Source organism: Ptiloglossa arizonensis, chromosome 7 (genome assembly GCF_051014685.1).
Source record: "Ptiloglossa arizonensis isolate GNS036 chromosome 7, iyPtiAriz1_principal, whole genome shotgun sequence".
NCBI lineage: Eukaryota > Metazoa > Arthropoda > Insecta > Hymenoptera > Colletidae > Ptiloglossa > Ptiloglossa arizonensis.
In genome coordinates, this window is record NC_135054.1 from 7,202,105 (window position 1) to 7,228,164 (window position 26,060).

At 35.1% G+C, this 26,060-nt stretch overlaps 4 protein-coding genes across 15 annotated transcripts in view; 1 reads left to right on the forward strand and 3 right to left on the reverse strand.

Moving 5' to 3' along the window:
• The window catches only part of Adsl (adenylosuccinate lyase), a 48,400-nt gene extending 46,927 nt beyond the window's left edge, over positions 1-1,473 (reverse strand). For 2 of the 3 annotated variants that reach the window (XM_076316712.1, XM_076316711.1), the window contains exon 1: positions 1,210-1,473. In XM_076316712.1, coding sequence (XP_076172827.1) covers positions 1,210-1,365 — 156 coding nt within the window. In that variant the 5' untranslated portion in view covers positions 1,366-1,473. Of the gene's footprint in view, positions 1-50; positions 413-1,209 lie in introns of those variants that run through there. The other variant, XM_076316713.1, reaches the window with a different exon arrangement.
• Positions 1,474-3,414: 1,941 nt separating this feature from the next.
• Positions 3,415-4,165, reverse strand: LOC143149629 (putative RNA-binding protein 46). Its single transcript, XM_076317199.1, has 2 exons — positions 3,734-4,165; positions 3,415-3,429 (listed from the first exon to the last, which is right to left on the reverse strand). Exons 1-2 carry the CDS (start codon positions 4,163-4,165, stop codon positions 3,415-3,417), a joined length of 447 nt encoding a protein of 148 aa, XP_076173314.1.
• Positions 4,166-9,291: 5,126 nt separating this feature from the next.
• LOC143149387 (uncharacterized) lies at positions 9,292-17,034 on the forward strand. 4 transcript variants are annotated; one of them, XM_076316714.1, is made up of 6 exons: positions 9,292-10,119; positions 11,234-11,360; positions 12,146-12,243; positions 13,969-14,188; positions 14,465-15,032; positions 15,870-17,034. In XM_076316714.1, exons 1-6 carry the CDS (start codon positions 10,081-10,083, stop codon positions 16,195-16,197), a joined length of 1,380 nt encoding a protein of 459 aa, XP_076172829.1. In that variant the 5' UTR covers positions 9,292-10,080; the 3' UTR covers positions 16,198-17,034. The 4 variants fall into 4 exon arrangements, with proteins under 4 accessions (XP_076172829.1, XP_076172831.1, XP_076172832.1 ...); XM_076316716.1 differs by having other exon boundaries at positions 14,519-15,032; XM_076316717.1 differs by having other exon boundaries at positions 13,973-14,188.
• Positions 16,802-26,060, reverse strand: part of Myo10a (unconventional myosin 10A) — a 106,555-nt gene continuing 97,296 nt past the window's right edge. For all 7 annotated transcript variants that reach the window (XM_076316705.1, XM_076316708.1, XM_076316706.1 and 4 more), the window contains 8 exons: positions 25,650-26,026; positions 22,525-22,828; positions 21,222-21,617; positions 20,668-20,852; positions 20,343-20,475; positions 19,401-19,605; positions 19,168-19,304; positions 16,802-18,645 (listed from right to left, as the gene is read on the reverse strand). In XM_076316705.1, the coding sequence (XP_076172820.1) occupies positions 18,415-18,645; positions 19,168-19,304; positions 19,401-19,605; positions 20,343-20,475; positions 20,668-20,852; positions 21,222-21,617; positions 22,525-22,828; positions 25,650-26,026 (1,968 nt within the window). In that variant the 3' untranslated portion in view covers positions 16,802-18,414. The remainder of the gene's footprint in view (positions 18,646-19,167; positions 19,305-19,400; positions 19,606-20,342; positions 20,476-20,667; positions 20,853-21,221; positions 21,618-22,524; positions 22,829-25,649; positions 26,027-26,060) is intronic.

A 26,060-nucleotide genomic window follows, 5' to 3' on the forward strand; every position in this document is an offset into this window, starting at 1 on the left:
TTTATTCGTTTTAGATCCGCTGCAATGCGTTTTATGCGCAGAATATTTACCTCACTATTTCACTGTTCTCATTAGACAAAGGGATGTTTTGTGTTTGCAAAATTGGTTCGGAGCGCGGTATCATTGTTTGGAATTTAACATATGTGTGTGATTGACACCTGTATTTTACTTTTCGACCGTATTAACGATCATGATTTCAGCGATACAAATATATAACTATAGGTGTGTCATTCAATACTAAAGCATCCTCTATGAGTATGCTTTTCAATAAAATGGAGCAACTTGAGAAAGAATACCCTCCTATTTTTTTTAAATGCTTCGAGAAATAAAGGAATATGTTTTATATGTACTCTTTTATTTTTACGTGATTGTCAGTTACCAGAGAATCTCTGAAATCTTCATTTTCGCTTCATCGAACGGATGTGTATAACCGAAACGATAGAAGACATTAAAAGAAAGTTTAATTCGAAGTTTAACGATTCTTGATACTCTGTAATATGATGGAAAAAAATTTATAACACAAAATATATAACAAATTTTTAATTATTCATTTTCGTTGAAAATAATTTTTTACCATACAGAGGATATCAACAACCATGAACATTGAAATTAAACTTTTTTTCAATATCCTTTACGGTTTTGAAATTATTTCTGGTAATATGAAAATTCATCATTTCTTTGAAGGGGTGTTTTCACCCCTAGGATCGTTTTATTGCTAAAACGAAAAATAGTTACCAACAGCATTTGAACATTTCTGCGAAATTTAATTTCTTTTTTGAATTTTCCATTTGCCAAAAAATTAAAACAAATTGAAATTCTATAAGGGGCTAAAAAAAAAAATTATTAATAGTAATTAGTATAACTAAACATGCTAGTAAATCTGCATCAATAATACATTTCTACATGGAATTCGTTATATTGATCTATATAAATTGCTCCAAATAATTTCTTGCTATCTTATAATCAAATTTAAATTCAATTCGAATTACATTAATAATGTACCTTCTTACTATAATCTTCTACAGTTATTGTTGTTCAGTAACACAATCAAAACAGAATGATCAAATTTACAAAGTAAACAATAAGTGCATATTGTTAGTATAAATGCAACAAATTGTAATAAAAAAAGGCTGTTTATCTGTAAAGTTGTAATACGCAAAACAAGCTAGTTATGGTAATTCATTCAAGGTTCGAGAAACAATTACGAACCATCTCTGCCTTGGCCAAGTAAACCCAGAGTTTTCGCCACGTGCTGAACTTGTGTTGTTCACTGAAGTTGTATCGCATTTCCTTCGAGGCGTATCTGGTCGCCAAAGGACTACGATAATCACTGTATTCACTGTTTTCTACCTTCGAAACACTCATTTTTACTAAATTTCAAACGAATCTATGAACTGTAAGATGTTTAGAATCGAATTTATACACCAGAATGAGGAAGCTAGCTGCTCGTGAACAGCTGATCGAGTCGTCAGATCTGCAGCTGCGCATTTACTACAGAATAGTAAAATCAAACACTCGCAGCGCTACTTAGCGGCGAAACATTGAACTATTCATTCAAGTTCATAAAAGAGTTTGTTTTCAAACACAATTTTAACGTTCAAGGAAAGAAATTTTAAGCAAACTGTCATAATATACGTAAAATTTGTTCACAGTGCTTCAAATGTAGCCGAAAATGAATAACGATTGCAATTTTACGTGCGATAAATTAATTACTTGTATGTAAAAAGCGATTATTAAAAAAAAAAGTGTGAAATAATAGAGATGTGACAATTACAGTGAATACTTTCTCAGGCGAAAACAATTCAAACAAAATTAAAACGTGACCGTACAAATAACACTTTTATACATTCTTAAAAAATTAATTCTGTCATTAGAGATATTTTATTAATGTTTAACTTTATCAATTCTCTGGTGTGTCGACTTCATTCGGTCAAATGTTTTTTAAACCATAGATTTGAAAATTTTTAATTACCTAATGTCTTCTAAATGTTAGAATATTCTAAATGTTAAAAGATATATATATATATACACACACACACATACATCGGTATATTAATATATTAATTATAGATATTTTCACAAACAAAAATGTTATAGTTTCTACGTAGAATTTATCAAGATGTAAATCACAAGAATGCGATCTACCGACTTCTCTACAAGGCTCTCTGGGTTCTTGCAAATAGTAACACCATTTGCAGAGAGACAAGTCAACTGGGGAAAGTACCCACGTTCCATTTTCACGTGAGACCATAACTGACTGATGTCATTGTTCGACAGACACGAAAGGAAAACCATAAATTGCAACCGATGCCTATTTGCAAACTCTAACCTCCCTTTGTCAGATTTCTGTCATTATTTTGCATTTTTCTACAGTAAGAACAGACGCTTATCGATACTAATTTGAATAATCAGCATTAGTAATTTTTAAACGGAAAAAATTACTCTACGAAAAAAATTGTCTGCAATTTGTTTGAAACAAAACGTATAAGTTTTACCATAATTTAAAAAATAAAAGTTAATTGACTTCCTTTGATCAATGGTACCTACCACATTGGAAGGGGTCATGTTTGGATTCGCCCATTCCACGTTCACTTCGCAATATTTAAAAAGTGATGCCGCTACAGGAACCAATCTTCTTCTTCCCATGGCGGCATCTCGATGAGTTTTGTACGAAATCAATACGTAGATAATGAAACCGTTCGCATTTCGATAAACGTTTACTTTATCAACCTTCTCGGTTATGAAATACAAGCGCTGAAACCGAAAGAATTATTTATATTTACCGGCTAATAATAAAAGATATCAACTATAGAGAAATAAGACAAAAATATATACGAATAAAAGTTCATTCCAACTTTTATATGCTCAAACTTTAATAATCATTTTCCTCGACAAATTACAATTATTAAACAGTGCAATACTAATTCTAGAAGTGTGCAATTACTCAAAGCGCCACGTATCAGGTGTCAAAAGTTTCCTCACTTATTTTTTACTACTATATAAGGTTTATAATATTATTCCGTGACATTAATTATATTTTTTATCAATTTAAAAAGTTTTTAATAAACTAGCAAATATTTGAAGAATTGAATTTTAATTTTGAGGAGTTACAGTTCGATACATTTTGTCAAGATCAGAGAAGAATCAATTTTTTCAAATAAGTCACATTCAATTTATCTTTATATCTTTATATATTTTTGTTACGTTTGGTAAATATTTGTGTACTGAAAATATTATGTATTATATGTAAATATAATAATTTGTTAAAATAAGAATACATAGATATATACGCACAAAATATTTATTTAAAATTGTTTTTCTAATTAAGGTACTACATCTAACAGAGAATAAATGTAGATAGGGTAGAGAGAGGTATGTAGGTCGCATTAAAATTTTTCGCTCATTGCGCCAGGGTTAACAAGACTGTCTCTGAAATAACGTTTTGTATGAATCCATTGAAGTCAGATTTCAAATTCGTATCGCGAAGTTCTCAAATTTTTCTTCAATTATTATCTCGAGTGATTTACAAAATTATAATATTTTTCATACAATAATTGCGAAATATTTATGCAGATATTATGCTGAAACGAGTTAGAAAATTCTAGAATACTCTAAAATAATTAATTGTAGAACGAAACGATATGATTCGAAATTTCTCTAAAATTATGCCAAACAACTTCGAGAACGTACATCCTTCGCTTATTACAGACTTTAAATAAGAAGTCTAACGCACCTTGACGATACTTTCAGAATCGATGTATTGGGGTAATTGATTGATGTAAAGGCGGCAATTGTTAGTACTGGCCACGACACCAATTCTTTTACCAGGGTAGATCTCATATTGATCCAATTCTTTCACAGCACGAGCCGCCTCTTCTTCGGTGGTATACATGATGAAACAGTATCCTCTGTTCAAGCCGGAGAAGTCCATCATCAAACGCAACTCGTAAATCTGCCCGATGGCACCAAATATCAAAACAAGATCGGGCTCGTAATAATTACGAGGTATACTTCCGACGAAGATCTCGCATTTGAGATCAGGCGGTGGCCCATTCCATCCCGGAGGTGGTCCAAGTTTCCTCTGTCCATTGACTTGCGTTAACGTTAACTGAGAATCGGTTATAAATTTCAGTAGCTTCAGAGAGTTTTCCAATTGATTTTTCATGTTCAATATTTTCTCGACGTTTCGAAACTGGAATTAATCACTGACTTCCTGTACATAATAACAATTTACAATAATATAAGTAATAATAATAATAAGAAGAAGAAGAATAAACAAATTTTGCTACGCATTGATTGAAATTGGTAACAGAAGAAACATTAACAGAATTGTAAACGTCACGATATTTTCTGATAAAAAAAATATGATTTAAGTATGCAATGAATACGATTTCGAATTTTTTCTTTATTAGCAAAGATACAACAAAATTTTATTAACGTTTTTATACAAAATTTATTAATAAATCCTCCCGAAGGTTCATTTCAAATATTGAGTATTTTTCCGAAAAGCATCAGTGGTTAATCAATCATTACAAAATTTTAGGGGGACGAGAAGATGGGTTCAAATTATAAAATTTTAATTTGAAGTATGTAATATTATCATTTCTGAAATATCAGTGAAAAACTTTTGGTATTATACATTGAAATCTCTATACAGACGTTACGAGAATGCGATTGTCATTGCCTTTGTAATAGCCGTTGCTACAACCTTCGAATAACCGATGACGCAATAGCGATAGTATCTATAGGGTGTCCCATCTACAATCAGCCTGTTTATTTGGAATATTAGATGCATAGTTACAACAGGGTGGTGTGTGGTGAAATATTGGGTGCGTGTTACAAAACTGGGTGGCGTGTAGGTGGATGTTAAATAAATGGTTACCACTGGATAGTGTTGAGTCCGTATTTCATACACATATGTATATATACAATACGATTTTATCTATATTTCCGTATATTTTTCCGTAAACAAGAATTTGTCTTAAGCGAAGGTTAGTTAGGAAAGTAATAAGACAGAAAAGAAAATATTGAAAGATACTAGAAGATTGTAATTAAATACTCAACTCTGATATACATATGTATGGCATATCGTTAAAGTAAATATTGTTAACTTATACTTTACAAAGGTATTTTCTTCGTTTTCATTTATTATTCAAGGAAGTATGAATCAACCAGATACTTATGTTCTAAGCAATCAAAAACCAATCATTGTTGATTCCAGAAGAAGGGATCCGAAAATTGTTTAATTCTGAACTCTTCGATATTTCTTTGGATTCTTCAGAGTGAAGACACCCTACAAAATTAATGGGTTTCCCTATATATTTTGAGAAGTGAAATAGATATAAAAAAAATTGTTACAATATTACATACTTTGAGGATGAAAAAAAGAAAGAATAGCTTATTTATGTATTATTGTATGAGTTTTGTGCATCTGTTTAGAAAAAGTAATAACTAATAATAAAACTTGGTTATATTTAAATGGCATATGATCATTGTATATGGTCAATCGAGATAATCTTTAATAGATTTATATTAAACTGTAATTTATTATTATATTCTATTAAACGTAAGATTTTTCGTAACAGTCATATTGTGTAAAAGTGACGACATGAGGTAGAAGCTCTTTAAATACACCGAACATACGCAATACGCATAAAAAAAAAGCAATATAGACAAAAGAAGCATAACAATAACAGTTCACCTTCAAGTGTTTCTCTATATGCAGATTGCTGAAATTGTCCAACAATTAGATTCATATTGTGTATTATAAAAAAAAAGTAGGTAATATAAAATTCGAATAAAATATTTCCTATTACAACAATTAATTAAAACAATAATATTACCTTGCACAATCTCTCGTAGTGTGGTCGACACACAAACATACACTGATATCTCTTAAAACAAATGACGATTTTATTCTAACGATGTTTTCAACATTGCACAATAGAAAAAAATATACGGTCATAATCAAGTATAAATCTCCATTAAAACCACCATTTTTCGTTCATGTTAATTAAAACAAGCTACCGTTATTAAGAAAATAGTTCCTTTTACCTTTGAAATATTTAAGAATAACACTTACCCAATTGTATTTTCGTATCTTCGTTGTTCCAAGATTTATTCGACGGCTTGACTTTCGTAGTAACCGCTGATTCACATTTATTTTCTTAACAATGAACTTCGCCTGTCACGTTATATCATTTTCTGTTAATTAAATGTTAAATTTATTTTAATACGCGAGAGTAAAAAATCAAATCGACCGATTCAATTTCATGAGTCAGTAGACAGAGAACAAAGGCTGATTTAAATTAAAGAGATCGACGATCGACAAACTCACCACCACGGTTTGAATGAGATTGATGCAGTAGGCTACGGTTGAGCTACAAGTCGAGAGTATAGGGTCAGGTGGCGCTTTTTTCGGACTACGCCATTAGTCCTTGGAAGGAATACTTCTTTCCCTTTTCAATCTGTAACTTTCTTTTCCCCTTTCACGTTCAAGCGCTTTCTTCTGTTTTCCTTTATATAATCTCCTCGACTGTGTTCTAGAATATGCGAACGATTGCACAAATATAGAACTTCTTTGAAAAGCATCGTGAAATCACCTTGAACGCCTATTTCCTTATTGGTATTCAGTCTTTAATTTTGCTACAACTTTCGAATGAAAGGTAAAGAAATTGGAAAGTATTTAAACAATGGAAACTTCGATTCAATCTAGTATCACGTATTTATAGTAGAAAATTTTCATTATAGATATCTGTATCTGTGATGTTTATTGTTTTCATAAAATTGTATTTGTTCAAATAAGGTATTCGTATAGTATTCGTATATTCGAATAAATAACGAGGAGGAAGTATAATTTGAATTAGAAATTAAATTTATTTTTAAGTTACAAATTCAATTTCCTTTAAACTACGTAAATTAAAAAGAAACTTTTTAATTTATTCTTAACAGACTCGACAGTTTTAGATTTTCTGTTCGTCGATGATATTATATTACCCGAGCAAACTGTTACCCCACTCGAAGTTGGAAATAAACAACGGTTGGATAGAATTCGCCATACAATGTTTCTGAATTGTCACGTGCTCCTCGAGGCACGTGGCATGAGGGATCTGACTAAAATAAAAGCCATTTTGTCTGTTTAATTTTTGTTCAGTTCATGAAATAATGTCTATCATCTGTTATAATATTGCTGCGTTAAATTTCGAATGCAACAAATATTTTATAATTTTATAGCATTTGTATGACGAGTATAAAATTTACACCGCAATGTGTGTATGTACATACACATATGTATTTAGGAAACGCATTGAATTACAGTTTAAGGCGGTCTTCTACTCTAAACGTGTTTTTTTGCTGTTTTTGTTATATTTTTGTAAAGTACCTATGCAACTCTTTGCATCGGCTTTTTTTATATATATTTGTTACTCTTTCAATAATATTTACAAATTTTCACAATGAGAAATAGTCAAAATTAGTAGTAGCACAGAGCCTCGTACGCAACTGCATACCGATAAAATGTTCTCATGATTTCCACGATTTTAGTCATTCTGTTTGTTTAAAGCAAAAAAAAACGAAAAAGATTCTTAATTAGAATATATGTATGTATTTGTTTACAGTAGGTATCAAAAGGATAGAAAAAAATTGACGATTGAAAAAATGACAGTATTTTGAAGTTGAAATTATCTCTTCTGAACGCCTCGAATATTTGCAGCAATACATAGGAATTTTAAAGTTTGACTCATAAATACTTTACAACAGTAGTGTATAATTATTTGTCATCTTAGAAATCGCGTGACTTTATACATATATGTACATATGTACGTGTACAAGTACGTACAAAAAGTTTAATTAACACGTTGTAATGTAAAATCTTTCAGATCGAGTATCGCGTGACTCATCTCGTTGCAGACAGTGATTATAATTTCTATAATATTCGTTTTCATAAGATTCTAAAAGATAAAAATTGATTATAATTGGAAAATATGTATGTATGTATGTATGTGTTTAAAGGGACATATACACCTGTGAATTCTGAAAAATGAATTTTTTATTTTCATATTTCTAAAGTATTTACATTTAAGAATATTCTTTCAAAACTTTAAAGTTGTTTTTTGAAAATTGAAGTACTTATTATTGAATTATAAACACGAAAGATTCGAGCAACTCGAACATTTGAAGCAGATACACAGGTTCCTGCAGTTTTATCATTACACTGAACTCTCAACTTTGTTGTGTTATAAACAATTAAAAGAATTGTTACGTAAAGAATTGGGATTTGCGAAGACCATGTTAGACGGTCTTTGGTATTGATGTTATTGCCGATGATCAAGTGTTAGAAATGTGAAATTTATAATTTCGAATTTATGGGTTTCGAATTGCGATTGAACGCAATTTTTAGATTAGCAGAATTGTTGCAAGAAGTACAAACTTAATTGTGGGTACATTCATTAAAGTTCCTGATGAATGAATAATCATTTCCGGTTATATAGTAACTGTCTTAATTTTATGCTTGTAAGTGATTCACACAGTGATTCGATAAAAAGAACAATCGAACAAGCAATCTGTAACGACATAGAGACGAAACTTTTCAAAAAACGAAACAATATTTCAAAGATAACTTTTAATTGCGTGTTTTATTTCTTTTCATAACTTGCTTCCATAATTTATAATACCAAAAAAGTTACAATTGCAGGGTAATGTGATAGTTGTTGCAAAAATTAAACAAACAGAATTATGGAGAATTTATAATTTCTAATACGAAGCAAGGAATCTTTCCGATTAAGGAAGATTACGATTTACCAATATAAAACAGTTTTATCGATAATTATGTTAAGTTTTTCCTATATTTGAAGCGAATCCAATTACACTCAATAATTTATAATACTATAACGCTTCTAAAATTAGACTGCGCTATATTTTACCCACAATACAGTCTACGAATGTACTTGCATCTCTTGCATATTTGTATATGCAGTTTTCCACACGTACTATCATACTAGATGATAGACAATAGATATTACAAAATGTTTATTTTTACGTTCGTCTGTAGAAGCTCGATTGTCCTCATCGGTTCAACAAAACGCTATCGAACCGGTTCAAGGTACCCGCAGGTTCGACAAGCACTTCCATGGTACTCGTTGCGAAAATTCACACCGTACTGCACCAATGCACCGTGCGATAATAGCATTGTTGTTACCTGCAGTACGCAGACGTTATTACGAGACACGGACTAGCTCGTGCAACGTGAACCACGAGCCTTCCCTATCTCTTCAGTTGTCGCTCGAGCGCGCCGCGATTCGAGTCTTCGTTTTCGCAATTCTTCCGATCGAGACCCGTTAATGAGAAAGACAAAACAGTTCCACTCGTCTCTTTACCGATTGCTAATTTAGTTCGTCTTCAACTGGATGTCGGGATGAATTTAGTGGCTCTTCTTCGACGCCACTTTCAACCGATCGATCTTACTTTCGAAAGTTTTCCAGAACGTGCAAATGAAACGATAATTGCTGCGAATTGATGTTTTCTGATCACTCCGTTTTTGTAACTGTGCTACTGTGAAAAACTTTTATGCAGACTGCGTTGAATTCGATTTTGTAAATGATTTATTTTATTTCTAAGTGATCGACGAAAGTGTAGAATTTTGAATGAGAAATACGTTGGTGATCAATGGACATTGTAATACTAATGATTGCTAAGGAATAGAATTAACGTTAACCGAAAGGAACGAAACATCGGTTGTTTGAATCTTGGTAAAGATCTTAAGAAGTTTTTTTTTCATTCTTGGGGAACGTACTCACGAGAGCTTCGAATTGTTGTTTCCCGGCTCGGTACAAGCTCGCTTTTGAAAGTACAAGTTTTGAAACATCTGCAGTACATTTTTTGCTGCGGTAAATTATTATAATAATGGCTGGTTTCAAAATCACGGTATTGTGACTCCTAACTGTCTACCTCGTAGCTGGATAATTTGTTAATAGCCTGTGACTTCTCGTAATGCGGCGAACAAAAGTGAAAATTGCGCAAAGGGGTGAGCATCAGTTATTTCTATAAATTTTCGTACAGCGACGTTGTTCTTCCATTTGGAACATGTGGAACCGGAAAGTGTTCATCAGGATTATCGAAGTGGTGCGTGAAAGACAATCATAATTTTAATATAACATCCGTTCGTTCGAACATGATTCATCAATTGTTTCAATATTCTATGACTATGATGAATATTAACCCTTTTGAGTGACCGACTAATAAGAAAGGTTAAAGAACTCGAAAATTTAAAACATTTCGAAACATTGCGTGCAAATAGAATAATTTATTCGTAATACAAAATCGTTTTTCATTGATGTCAATTTGTAGGATTGGAAGGTTAAAATTAACCTTCGAAGAGAAGCCATTTTTTTGTATAGTATAACTGTAGAACAGTGAGAGATATCGAATAAAAGTTTAAACGAAAGCTGCATTCTATTTTTACATTTACAAATTTGAGTAGAAATAATTACGAAAAAATCGATGTTTTTCAAGTTACCTCGATCAGCAACTCTTACAGTTGAGTTTTTGAACTTTGTAAATTTATGCAAAAATAGTTTTGCATTACCCTTTCTCGTACATATAATCAATTTATGTTGTATTATGTCGCATTATTTCGTATTTAACTGTAAGGGTTGTGAGAATAACTCAGAAAGTATTTTTCGATAATTATTTGTGCAGAGTTTTGTAGGCATAAGAGGAGAATGTAATAAGAAAAATGTAACTTTCGTTTGAACTTTTATTTCAATACTTGTATAATTATTTCACGAAAAAGAACAATTTCCAGTTCTTCCAAAGGCTGGTTTTATTCTTTCAAGTCGTATTATGACCTCGGTAAACAATGGTTTTATGTTACGAATGGGCTACTCTATTTGCACACAATGTTTAAAGGTCTTTTAAATTTCCGGGTCTATTAACTTTCCGTGCGAGTGCAGTATCGGAAGTTTTAAATCTGTTATGAAAAGTATTTATATACAATATGGCCTCCGTATTTCAATGAAACGCTTTTAATTGGTTTTAATTTCTTGTTCCCATGATACGGAGATAATAGATAACTTCCTTCAATGTTCTCACAATTCATTAATTATAATTATTCGTGTACATAGAGAGAAATAATTCGCGAAGAGAAACAAACATTAAATCTGTACCTGTTCTCGCTTTCAGCTTTATTCATTCGGATTCGTTAAATAAATTTAATCGAGGAACGTTCAATTTGCAGGTACTGTGTATTGCGTGTGTAGTGGCACTTAGAGTGACCAATGATGAGAGTCGAAGAGTGTTCCATTATCTGAGAAGTCGTAGCAGAGAATGGTCTCTGCTAAACAACGTGACATGGGGTGCAATAGGTTCGAATATCTTTATATACATACATGCTATTTATTCTTGGTTGTTTATAGAAGGAGGTCGAACTTTACTTATCTCTAGTTTCCAATTTCTTTAAACATATTCAATTTCAAAGTAGTCTGTAAATGGAAGTAACCTTTAATCCTCTCGCCGCGACGAACGACTATAATCTCTCAGTCGATCAGTTAATCACGTGCAGTAAACGTCTATAAGCGTTCAGCATTTAGCGTAGCTAGTCCTTAAAAAATATATTACAATTAATTATATATTAAGGAACAATGATTTAGAATGTATAATTGCTAAATAACTCTCAAATTATTCACTCACGAAGTCCACTTTGTGCACAAATTCCTAGAAATATCCCTTTGGAATGTTTTTCCGGTCCTCGTTTTCGAAAACAACGTAAATCTTTGTAACATCTTTAAAAGATCGAAACAGATTAAGAAATAATCACACATACTTTTGACATCTTCGGTTAAATGTTACGTACAATTTTAATTAACCATTTTACCCGAATATGTTTTATTTTATTACGCAATATTTGTTCGGTTACATTTACCCATCTTAGAGAGACAGAAAAATGTTCAGTGCAGTAGAATTTATATAACGTTAAGAATTAATTTAATAAATCTGGGAAAGAGTTCGTGAGAGACTAAAAAATAATTGTTTCAAATTTCGAGCAAGGACTAATTAAGCAGATACCCAAATCTTAGTATCTGACATAGTATTACTGTGTCTCGGAAAAATGTAAATGCGAAACATGCGAGTTTTTTGTTTTTTAATCCAGGCGCTGCTCTAGCAACTGCAACCTGCGGTGGCTACATAATAATAACGACTGGCCTCCTTATTGCTGCTGCGACTGGAGAGCTTTCTGGTCGAAAAACGGTAAATTTTTCTTCATTCTTATTTCTCCGTACCGTACATACTTGCAACACGAAGAAGAATTCAACGTACACTCTATGAACTCTTAATTTCTTCTTCCTCGACAATTATGCAAGACCTTGCGGTTCCCTAATAGTTCCATTGTTCGAGCTCTTCAGGGTACTCCTCCTTTACGGGACACAACGTCCTTCGATGACATCGATTTTTATCGCACACTGACGTATTTCCTTTTTTAACGAACACCTCAACCACACGACTTCAATCGATAAAAAAATCTTGAATTCTTACGATCATTACTACTTATTTGTTTGACACTTTACACTTCGAAAGGTACACACGATTATATGCTGCAATAAGATATTTCCTTGAAGTAAATTACAAAATGTCTGGTGTAATATTAATTTTTCGACGAACACGTTTCAATATTTTTGTACGCAGAATGTCAAGAGGAATCAGTTTCTATGAAAGTAAACGCGCAGTTCTATTTGGGAAAATGTGCAGTGGCATATTGCAAATACATGGATGCACTTTTTGAAAAAATGCTGTTACAATGTTTACCATCGCTGCTTTGAAAAAAACTGCACCACAATTTTTAAACACCCCGTATACACTAATTGATTATGTCTAATTTTGTCGCCAGTATTAATTGTTTTAAATAAATTAAAAAAGTGCTCGTTACGTTTATACATACTGCACAGTATATAGCACATAATAACTTGACGTGAAAGAGTCCCTATCCAATCAAACTTTTATATTTGTACAAATATCGAGTATTTCGTATCGAAACCAATCACATAAATTGCTTTGCAATTAAAACCAGAAGCAACTAGCTGTCTCGGACAAATTCTTTCACGCTCCCACGATGTTAATCTCGAGCGTATTATATTTTCTATATCCTTCCTGGTGTGAATCGTTTTTCTCGAGACACGCCTTGTTCATTAGACGCAACAGATCGACATAATAATCGGACTGAATTGTAATAACCTGCAGCATATTGACAGAATTCTTCCTCAAGGATACTTTTCCTCTTTTTTTTTCAAATTTATGCAGATCGATACGTTGATCGAGAAACGAACTAAAAATAGAACGTGCATTTTAACCATAGCGTGAGAATATCGACAGCGTATAGCGTCCAGATAGTTCTGTCATTGAGGGCCAAGGTGAAAAGTATCCTTAGCGCAACCAACCTTACAAGATAAAGCACGTAACTGCATCCTTGGTATGTGGCAATTGAGCCACGTAATGCGTGCGCTACTGTGACTTATTTAATGACTCATAGTTGAGGCTAGGCGGATCGTACCGATTCTTAAATGCAGATCTGCCTCTACTGATTACGAGACAGAAATTTGCGTTCAAATTGTTGGTAATTGTCGACACATCGAGTCATCGAGAAATCTTTGATTTTGATTTTAGATAGTACAAATAACGGATAACTTTTAAAACGTCTCAAATAACGGTTAGTTGTTTCGTTAAGACACGATTAGAATTTCGAATAAATCTGCATTTGTCATTTATGAAAAGGTTTGGAATAGATTTCGTCAGATTCTACGGAACGAAAATTTCTCAATATTCGAATTCGTGAAAATGTCATGGTCTTTGTTTTGGATTTGTAACGAGAAAAGAAGCGACAGAAGGTTTCGTTGATTGTAGAAACTGGTGGTCGAAGGAAGTCATTAATATTTAACGATCATCGTTACTACACATCCGAAGATTTCTTTTTTATTTAAGGAAGTGTTCTTCCTGGGGCTCGGCGTCATTCTTTTTGGCATCGTTGGCGCTTTGTCCATGGCCTCCATTGAAAACGTTCCCGAAGACTTGATAGACAATGCCGCGGTTTTTGGAGCGCTGTGTTTATTGACAGCGTTGGTTTTCATCGCTGACCTGCTGATGAGTACACCGAAGAAGAAGATCGAACAGGCCATAGCAAAACATTTGACTAATAAAAAAGGTACACCACGGAACTAAATTTACATACGATTTTACCAAAACGAGAAATTATTATTCGAAATGATTCGAAAATGAAACTTCGTGGAAGTGGATTAAACGATTTAGCGAAATTAAATCTGTAAATAGAAAATTGGAAAATGTAAATATTTATTTTATACATCGTTAACACATTACCATTCGTTGAGCAAAAAGAAAAGAAGCTGCTCGTAGAAACAGTTCTTCTGTGAATTTTGATTACTTTGATACATTAATTTTCTTCCTTTTTGAAACGCCACAGGTAAAAGTCAGGCAGTGTCATCCGCAATGACCGAAAAAGAATCGAAATTTTCAGAAGCAAGTAGCCCTAAAGTCTCGAAAAAGGACGAAGAGGGTACCGTTAACGACGGATTCGAAAAGATAGAAGAGCGACATCAAAATAGTTCCTCTCGGGAATTATCCGAAGATCCTCGAAAGTGGGACCAAGATCGTACCTCGAATCAACTGTTCAAAGGCTCGCGCAGAGATGAAGACAGTGAACGTTATATTCGCGAGGAGACAGTAGCGAAAGAGTACGCACAGAATTTTGAAAATGGAAGAGCTCTCAGAAATTCGCAGATATTTCGAAGTTCCGAGACGCAAATCAATGGCAGAAAAGATTCCTATAAAATGGATCATCGAATGGATGTGCCTACAATCGTGTACAAAGCTCAGGACATTTATCAACGTCCCGTGGACGAAGTGGACACGCCTCGTTTTCCGACTGAAATGAACAGCAGAAGTGAAACAACGTTTGCCAAGATGATTAATCCCGGTGTAAAGATCATGAAGGTCGAGCACGATGTTGACGAAGCTTTTGATGTTTACAGGTATTCTTGAATGTTCCACAGAGTGGTTATTTATTGGGATGGTGAACGTTATATAGAGAATGTTAGTCAGATTTTAGCCTTTAAACGGTAGAAGATAGAACAGAATTTTATTTATCAAATAAACAACACACGAATACATTTCTTAACCTACACTGAATTTACAATTCCATTTAAATTGTTCCCTAGATATTAAATTTATTCAGAAATATTCAAGAAACGATATTGAGATGATGTTTTATAGCAGCACTGTACTGCGTCTCGTTCGTTGTGCATTGTTTTGTATTACTGCAATATCTGTTTGAAAAATTGGCTAAACATTTAGATTCATGGTTTACTTTTTAATAAAACAGTGCAATATTATTTATACTTTTACACGTAACAGCAGTGTGCTGTTTAACAATCCGATTGAAGTCATGATACATTTTTCTATGGATTTGTATTTGAAAACAATTTAAGGGTTGGTAGAGGTGGAGATGTCGAAGCAAGGACTCGTATTTTGTGCAAATACTTTAAATATGTCCCTAGAAAGATTTACTATAGTCCTTACACCATTATTGTACACAGGTAGAGTCTCTTGCACAACTTTATCTCTTTCTACATACCTATACAGTCCTATTTGTACAATTGTCCCGCAGCATGTCAACGGAAACTGAATGTGGGTAGTCCTTAAGCTATTTATATATAGTTTATATTGCACGGTACAGATCAATTTGCCATGAGATCAATTTCTAGTGACGTAGGAAATATTTGAATCAAACGAATCGATTTTCCTGAACAATTTCTCTTTCACGAATCATACATTTTATCATACTTTTTCGCTTGTTATTGCGTTGGTAGATATTCCGATACCAGTCAATACGATAACGTGCCGATTCGAATGCGAGGGACGTCGCCGAGTCAGAAAAAGAATCGTGACGTCTCTTTCAACATCCCTCCGCCACCGAAAGGGTACGGCAAGGCTTACGACAAGACCAAAGACGAGATCGAGATGCTCGAGGATTGTTTCGGTGCACTTCGAACCACGAGTACAGGAACACAGACACCTGGAACTCGAACACCTTCATCGCCGACCGATCCTGGATACGTTCGTCACACTGCCAATAACTGGCCTCAGGAAACAAAAACGAAAACACCTGGTTCCAGTCCCAATCATACGAGAAATTGACACAATACGCACAAAACATCGCGATTAACTGTTTGAAATTATACTTGGACGCTTACGAGGCATTAGAAACAGACTCGATGTACCAAAGGACGTGTTCAATCTCCAACGTTTTCCTGTTCTCTGCTTAGTTTTAACAAATTTACCTTCTCCGAGAAAATATTTTCATTCATTTTTGGAAACTTCGATTAAATATTATATTCGTTTTACTCCGCAATTCGAATTTGAAGTGCCCCCTATTAATATTAAATATGTATTTCTCAAAGATTTATTCAATTCAGTGTTAGAAATTTAATCGCGTTTTTCAACGAACGATTTATGCCTCTCACTCACTGCCTTTGGTTGTCAATGAATGCGTACTGCTCGCAGAGATTAAGTAAACAGTGTGAATGTAAAGTGTAGAATGGGACTCTCTAAGTTTATTTTAAGAGTACGTATGCTCGTGACAAAGCTAGATTGTTTTGTCATTTTGTAATTAATTTGTTATACCATTTCTCCATACCGTCCACGATGATTACATGATTGATTATCGTGCGATATTTACAATCGGCATTCAGCGATTTTGAGGATGAAGGAGGGAATTGGATATGAAGTTTCGGACACGCAATCCTTTTCGTACATGTAGAAATTTTAATATAAAGTTTAACACCTCTGTTCACATCGATACGCATACGTACAATTATTAATAATAATGTCTCATTGTGATAACATGTAACCGCAGCTTGTTAGTCTCCATCGGAACGTACTCGTTAAAGATTAGTCTGTAATTGGATTTACATAAAATCTTTCGTGTACCGTATTGTTTCTTTTTCTTACACTTTGTATAAATAAACGATTGTACCGAAACACCATCGTTATTTTATTTGCCGTCAGACCGTCGTTCGCAACAAGTGATCGACAATTTCTTCGAGCAGGAAGAAATTCGTCGCCAGAAATTGGAAAAAGAAAAAGAAATCAACCGGAAGACGCAGTTCGCCACTGAGAGTGTCGACGTGTCCTGCTGATTAAGCCCTGTTAACGAACAATCGAGACTTTTATAAACACTTCTCGTTTCACAGGACCGTCGTCCTCTCTTTCGACCTATCGCGCAGTTCTTCTTTCCTCTAAAACGTTTCTAAACGCGTATTTACAGAGCCGAGAATAATTGCTTAGATACTTGAGCATTGGTTCCTCTTTTTCTTCTTCTTCTTCATTTTTCTGTACATCAACGTTCAGCGTTACGTACATCATTGGTCCACGTTGACAAAGAAGACAATCAGACGTTCTCATTGTCAAAACGCTCGTGAACGAAAACGATATGGTGTAATCAGATCGATCATCTTATTACTTTATGAAATTTTATTTTGGACACTGGATCGATGTTGTTGGATCTACTTCTCCATTCTACGTTTACCTAAACGCAACGTTCTCGATCTTACGCTTTGTATTTGCATCGAGGTACGAGTTTGCGAATTATTTATTGTATCGTACTGCTACATCGGTCAAAGTTGATCGAAGGATATTCTTAGAACGTAAACGAAGTGTGTGGAACACTTTGCTACGACTTCAGAGAAAGTTACAATGATTCTACGCGTAACAATGCCATCAACCGATGTTTTCCATCATTTTTATCCTTCCTTCGCGAAAACACCGTGGTTGGTTTCTCTTCTTTTTCGCTGCTAAAGCTTTCTAGAGATATTTACAAATCGAAAAGCTTTCGAATTCTTCACCTTGCTCGCGTTTTCTCCCGATAAATCTTATCCAAATTGTTCTACATAATTTTTACAATTCACCTCCTCTGTTAATAAATAAATAATAAGAGAGTAAAACGTGCATGTTGTTGACGATCTTCCCAAACCACGATTAACGAAACGATTAATTAAACGCCACCAACTATTCTTTTCGCCATTGGACTGTCTTGCTTTTTTTTTTCTTTTTTTTTTTTTTGGTTAAGGGACTCGATGGACTAATTCCTTACCCTCGTACTTCGTAAACGCGTTAAAAACAAGCAAGAAGCACATTTGGATACGCGACAGGAAATTCCTTGTGGAAATTTTTAAAACGCTCGTATTTTACAGACTCGTCAGAAATAGATCTGCCAAAACTTCATTTCCCTTCGTTTTGAGCTTATTTCCTTTAAACACGTATATACAGCGTTTCGTGACCGATTAATCGGTGGAAAGGATTGGAATTTCCGCTCACGCTGCTAACGAACGAACGTACGAATGCAGCTTAATAATTTTATCTCATTCCAAAGCCAATACCAGCGCCCTGGTTGTTGGTTGCCCTCTGTTCCATGGTGATGTATTGTCTAATCAGTCGTGAGATTTCGTGAGCTTGTTCCGTTTGCAGCCTGGTGATGCGTTGCTGCATTAAGTTTCCGCATTTCATGTCTAGGTAAAGGGTACCTTCCTCGGATTTCACCTTCCGGGTGGAAATCACCTCTGAATAGGGATAGTGGTGCAGTGTCTCCTGTAATTTTTTAAAGAATTTCATTTATACATTTATATAAGTGACACGATTGGTACGTACCATCAATCGTATGAGTTTAGATCTAAATCGTGTTCACTTAAGGATAAATGTTAGTAAACATGAGGAAGATACGTTGTTTGTAGACGTCTGTTTATGTTTACACCGGAGGACTAATAAACTATTGTAGGCTAGAACGTATTTGTCAATTTTTTCAACAGTGTATTCTCTATTCATTGATCTTTTCTTGCAAGTTTAATAATGAATATTATTACCTCCTAAAAATATTTCCAACTTCAAGTGTTATTTATTTATCGATTTTTTCATGGTGTAGAAATTGAATAAATAATAAAGTAAATTCCGTGTGATTTAACGACAGCTTACGCATAGTATTATCAGAAAGAAGATAATAAATGATCACGTTCTAAAACATCTGATATCGTTGTTGAATTGACAAGCGAAAATTAATTTGAATGACTTGCGAATGAAAAATTATATCGATATTTGCAGTGTTGAATCTCTTACGTGAGTGATTAGATCAATGAAGTGCACTCCATGTCTGTTGAGCGCCAATATGTGATCGCCACCTTTTTCCTTTCCTTCGGGCACTCTTTTCACAACGAAGAAGCTAGACCCAAATAGTGGCCATTTCCACAAAATTTCTAAGACATAAACAACAGTCAATATTATTCTCTTCGAGCTGTTGTTGTAATATTCAAAAAAAAAAAAGAAGAGCAGAATAGCTAAAAGCTACCCACCAAGAACCTGTGCTTTACAGGCAGCCACAACGTTGTGTTGCACGTTGTTCCACGCCTGTTGGACCATGTTTGACCATTGCTGAGGTCGTGGCTCCCTCAAACTGAGCACAGGCTTCGGCAATAGATATTTGATTTCCTTGGTGGTTGGTTCGTGAGCCATGTCTGCTGCTCTATGGAGAAGGGCTGCTATCTGCGCCATGTCGTACTGCGGGGAAGAAAACGAAAATTGATTGAAAAATTAGGTAAAGTTTTCGAATAAAATATATATACATGTGTGATGGCGAGTGTGCGTGTGAAGTATCCCTGACGCCAGTGAACGATGTGTGAAGTGAAGTGTTCGAGATTGTGGGAAAAGATCAGTGTGCATTTGTTTCTAAGGTTTGGGTAAAAAGTGAAGGTGCTCTTTTTCCCATGATATGAGAGTGTGTGTATGTCGATGTTTGGATTGTGTCTGGGTTGGGACAGATTCGAAAAGCGAGCGAAATAGCGTGGCACGTCGTTCTAGTCTGTCTTTAATAAATCTTATCTTTTTAACCTACATCTTAACCTCGCATCTCAACCTCGTAATTATCTCTAGATACATAGTACGATCGGATGAAAAATCATTTAAGAATTGAGTAATAGCGTACTATTAAAATAATTAGAGAAAAGGAATAAGCTGAACGTAAGTCTGCACATGAAGTTTTAACGCAATTGGCTATAGTCGGAGCCGAAAGTGTTGATCAATTAAGATTACTTTCTAAAATTGTGTACCACAACTCCCACTTTTACTTGATGCTTGCTTCGTTGCATATTCGCTTTTTTCTATTTCTTACACCAAGTGGTACAGTGAGGTTTGTTGCACAGTGACCTTAAACAGCCACTTCCTGTTGCGCATGCTTTTTATCCGTCAATTATATCAACATGGAATTAAAATTGTATGAAATCTTAAAAGGAGCTTACAACGACTTCTTGAGGTAAATGTTCTCCAGGTAAAACCAATAGAAGACCTTCCAAGTAGTCTGGAGCTATTTGGTTAAACACAACTTCTATGTACAGTGGAGCATCGAGTCTAAGAGGATAGTACCAGACGGATCTGGATAAAACAAAATTTCATTATATTATAGCAATATTTTGAACTATTATTTAACACTGAAATAAACAATGTTAATGACAAATATTTTCAGAATCGTAAAATTTCTATATATTCGATAGGTTTGCGACTAGAGACGGGGAAATTGGTTTCCGTAATTTCAACTTTATTTGTAAATAATTTTTAGATAAATACCTGCAGAATATTAGGTAGAAAACTTGATGATTCTTGTGAAGTTCCGTTGTCACATCCAGTACATATTCGTCTCTAGCTAATGGCATGGTGAACGCATCACCGTCAACGATACAGTATAACGAAAATTCGTCCATCTCGTGAGGATGTCTTACGGATATTACGTTGCACATCTCCTCGATAACGTCCTGTTGGAAGAAACAATGTAACTATCCTATATAGAGTAACAATATGTACATAAAATATAAAAAAGGTTTCATAATCCTTTTAGTTTCTGCTAATGTCTATTTGATATTAAAACTGCATTCCAATATATTAATCAAATATATTTTTCCTCGTCCAATTACACCGCTCAAGCTAAACGAAAAATTATATACTGAAATGACTTTATAACATGATAAATTATCCATTACATTGAAAACACTGACAAGTTTCTATAATTTTGCTCATATGTTTCGACAAATTTGTAAAAGTCACAATGAGTAATTCTATTACACTTAAAATTCTTTTCATCCCAAATAATTGATTTATTTTTTACTATTATCCAAAACACCTACCTGCACAACCGTCGTACATTTCGTATTGATAACCCTCTCTGTTCCACCCGGAAGTCTGTAAATCTGTCTTTTCGCATTTCTGCCAGCACTGATCGCCATAATCTCGTCGACACTGGGCACGTTTTTCCTTCCCCCGTACTTAACGGTTTTCCTGAGATTTTGCAGACACACCGTGGCAGTGCCATGATAAGCCCTTCGCTTATCGTACGCGGCCGTTTCGAGGTACTTGGTGAGATAAGGTCTCAAACCGTCGCTACATGTGAAGTAGGCAGCAACGATGCTGAAGATCCTCCAGCCACGTTGACAGCTATCGGGATTCGGACTCTTGTTGTTCGTGGTCTGTTTCATCAGCTGGCAGTAGACTTCGTCTCGTAGGTGCTCGTACTTGTGACAATGCTGCAATGAAATTGCTCGATTAGAATGGCGTCCCTCAATGGCAAGTAGCCACACGATTTCAGTTACTCGAGGATTCATCAGCGAGAAGAAGTGAAAGCGTTGATTTCGCTCTCGGTAATTGTTTGGAGAATTAACGCCGGCGTGTAATTGCAGCCACCACGATGCTGATTTTCTTTCGAACAAAGCGAAGATGTTTTGGAACGAATGAAACCCGAAAGGTGAGCACGGTAGAGAAATGGTGACCTCGATAATGTGCAATTCAATTTGAATTAAATTCTCCCGTAGTCTACGTCCGTTCTTACTTCACTGTGTAATTAAAGCTGAAATACAACCGAGAGTTCTAGCCTTTTCGGTTTGTTTACGAAGAATTAATCAAAGGTTTTCTTCATAATTCAAGGCACCTTTCACGCGATGCTCTAACCACACTCGTATCGAAATGTATGGATTAAAGGGAAGTTTTATTTTTTACAGCAACAGAACGTGATTCTATTAGAGTAATAAGACTTCCATACGAAATTAACGAAGAGAAATTACTTTAGCTCGAATGTAGTAAAATTAGGTTAAAGTTTCTTTCACCGAAACTACAATATAAACTCACTATTGCATCCCTGATCTTATACCCTCTTGAGTATAAATTTAATTTACATTCAACAACAATATTTCACGATACTCCAGATCTATGACAAAATCAAAAAAAAACTTGTAACTATTATTGTGTAAACGTGGAATTTTGAGAATGATGAATCGATTTAGAAAAAAGAAAACGGTGCAATCTTTTGGTCTTAAGTACCTGTATGTATATCGTGCACAACAAACTGTCATTTTTAATTATTTTAAGTTACCTAACGCGACAAAAACTAATGTCACCCTCCAATAAATTGATCGGTCTACGAAAATTGTTACTCACCATCAAAATAGTGTAAACACACTTGACTTCGCTGGTATCTGGAGGTAAAGGTTGATCGCCCATGTACCTCATGAGGCAGACAAAACATTCCACAGCTAAGGCACTTAGATCCACGTCCAGCCTCAAAAGACTTTGCTCTATTGGCACAGGCGAGTACTTGACGAGATCCACCTGCTCCTTCCAGGTCCACTCTGCACCGTCTTGTTGACCTTTACTTTTCTTGTTCTTCTTTTTGCTCTTCAAAGACTCGATGACTTTCAAAGAGCCGCTTATGGACCCGTCTGCGGTCTTCAGCATCTCGAATCTGCCGAAGAAACGATTTTTGAAAATTTCGTTCGTTTAGAGTTTTCTGACGACGTTACCGCCATCCACGTGGCAATCGCGTTAAGTTCCAATCGGGTAGGAAGACTGTTAGAACAAACTTAACGAAGGAACGGGACTTGGAGGTGACGTAGGTAATAGCCTTCTAAAACGGAAAACGTCTCGTTGGAGGAGCAGGAGGCCGTAAACGGATTTTCCATTGCAGGACGTTGTTACAGAGGAGGAAAAAGTCCCGTTGAGAGTACTGGCTGGGTGGTCGTCACTTATCAAAGTCATGCTTAGGAAGTCTGTACTCTAGTTAGGTGTTCTAATGATCCTTTAACTTGACTCCCCGCATCCTTCTGGTTCGTTATCGCTTTTACGACGATAGTTCTTATACTGTATCTGTTACTATATTTGAAATCTGTTTTTTGTGTTTTTTATATTAGATAATGCCTAACGTTAACGATTATTTGAAACGTCCTCACCATTCTGTTACCTTAAGAGTTTGTTCGAGTTCCTTTCTAAATCTGTCCTATATATCGTCATACGCAATATATTTTTAACGCTACGAATAATTTACACTTGCATTAATTAATTAACTCTAACGAAGAATGGCAGTTCGCGTTTTTCCAAACACAGTCAATTAACTGAATAAGTAACGAAGAACAATACTGTAGTCCTTTATATTCTATAGCTCTCCGTACATTACCATTTAATTTTTGACAGGATATAAGTACATTGTCGTGACAGTATGTACAAATGAAGTGAAACTACCGTTCGTTAGATTCGAACAATGTTTTCTTTCCTCATCGTGCACGGTGAGGCAAGAAAGTAACGAGACTGAGAACACTATGAACCAGACGATGCTATTATTACCATGCATTGAAATCGCCCACACAGCGTTTGTATTGATATTACGTTTACGATTTTATTATACGAAAATTGGCCTCGTTATCGGTTTCAATTTCCCACTATGCGATTTAGAGTTGGTTACAAGTTTTATATAGTAAACAATTGGCAGAGATTGTCTTCTAATTCTTAGGAAACTATTATCACACAGCTAATAGGTCACTATAATGGTGTCGAACACAAAGAGTTCGCAAAGTATGAATATCCTTACAAACACGTGATTCCAACTGGTGATTACTGTTGATGTGGTCTAATCGACGTTAGTACATTGTTCACAAATTACCGCGAAACAACAGTTTTAGTTCGATCTTGTTACGGTTCTTGTTGCACTTTGCAGCGAGACACGAGTTTTCGTGAAAAATTTATTCTTACAGATCCCTGTGTTCAACGAACGAATCCGACTTTGATAAATCGAATCTCAACGGGCACGATACGAAACGCGGAGAAACGATAATTCGTGGATCGCGAAACGATGCCCAAAGAAGACGCGGAGTACCGGTTAGCCGCGCGTTCACCAAGATGGTCGATGCTACTCTGAGAACCGCAGTGCGTTATGCTTTCTCAACACGGTCGACTCGGGTTTCTTGCGTAAGAGAGGCCAATTAGTCTTTAACATTAATTTCCCTTTTATTACGGTGCCGCGGTTTGGTATAGGTGTTTCTGCCACATTTGGATTCTCGAAGGAGCATGATCGCGTTTCTCGATAAAAAATACCTTTTCGATTACTTACCGATTCAAGCCTAGAGAGCACAGCGTGTAACATTTTGCGAAAGAAACGAATTAAAATTGTGAAAAAGAGATTATTAATGATAAAAACTATTATTATTATTAAAGTATACGTGTAAGGCCATCGTGACGAAATTTAATACTGATCAACAACTACCAACCACGACTCTCGATTAGAGATACACTGCTTTCTTCCAACGACATGCTATACAACTATCCTCATTACGGTTCCCTTTATATTCTCCATTCTGTGTCTACGTGACCCAGATCAGGAGGTTATGGCCGTCTCGGGGGATGCGAGAGGCGTAGGATGGGTGCACTTGTCTTCCAGGGTGGTCACTGGGACCATAAATAAAAGATAGGTCTGCTTCATATCGTCATGACACGAAAACTCTACTGTCCCAGTGACCAGTCCTCTTTTGTCGGTTACGACCCCCCCGCGTAGGGTCGCACGTTCCTATACTCGTTCTCACGCTCTCTTTCTCTCTCTCTCTCTTACACACACACACACCCACACACCTGACACTCAAATTGTCCATTTACCACATAATTTATGATTCTACAAAATTGACATTCTTCGGACTATCGAGCTAAGTATTTTCAATCGAAACTCGTTTGGTAAATGCAAATGTTTTTGTTTATAAATAATTTGTTGGATTTATGAACGACAACGATAAATATGAATTTACAAAACTAAGTAAACGGAGTCATTGAGTTTGGTACATAATAGCGGTTCTTTTTTACTTATTTAATCACCAACGATTGAAATCTGTCAATATATATCGCAAGAAAGAGTGCACAGGCTGATGCAACTCTGCGTTGCATATATTTTCTCGGTGCACTCTGTATTTGATTAGACAAAACTCTAAGTAGGTATGTTCCTACATTAAATCGAAGTACTAGACTAAACAAATCGAATACTTTTAAATAATTTTTCCTTTAAATTTCAGTTGCATTTCAATTATTCAACAATTTCGTAAAAACCATCGCGATCAATCCAATCCTGAGCTTTGTATCGTTTCATATTTGAACCTTCTAAGTGCAAATTCTTTCGAAGTACGTAAAATTTTCGTATAAAAAATTCCCTCGACAGATTAATTTGACACTCTCAAAGTAAGTTCCACAAGTTTCGGACAAATTAAATTAAAATAATTTGAAAGAGTTTTTCAACTGAAGAAAATACTAACTTCTCTGTACTCTGTCTGAAATTCAGCATAGCATATTGCAAAAGAGAGTGTTTTCCATCGTTGATCACCGGTCCGCTCTCGTAGATGCCATCTTCTTGCAACCTGCCGTTGTCTTCCGGTTGCCGCCATTCCTGGTTCGGGCTGAGTCGCTGGTTCTGCTGGTTTTTCTGATGATTCGTCTGGTTCGTCGCCGACACGTGGTTCGGCACACGACTGGCCGACACGTGGTTCTCGTGGTTCGAGATAACGTGATTAGATTGACCGTGGGACTGGACATGATTCAGAGAACCGTGATTCGCCTGCGACTGGATTGATTTTGTGATCTGGGACACGTGGTTCTCGTGATGATTCGGTTTGTGGAGCGGCTTCTGATCGATCTGTAAATAAATTACGAGATGTTATTGATTTTAC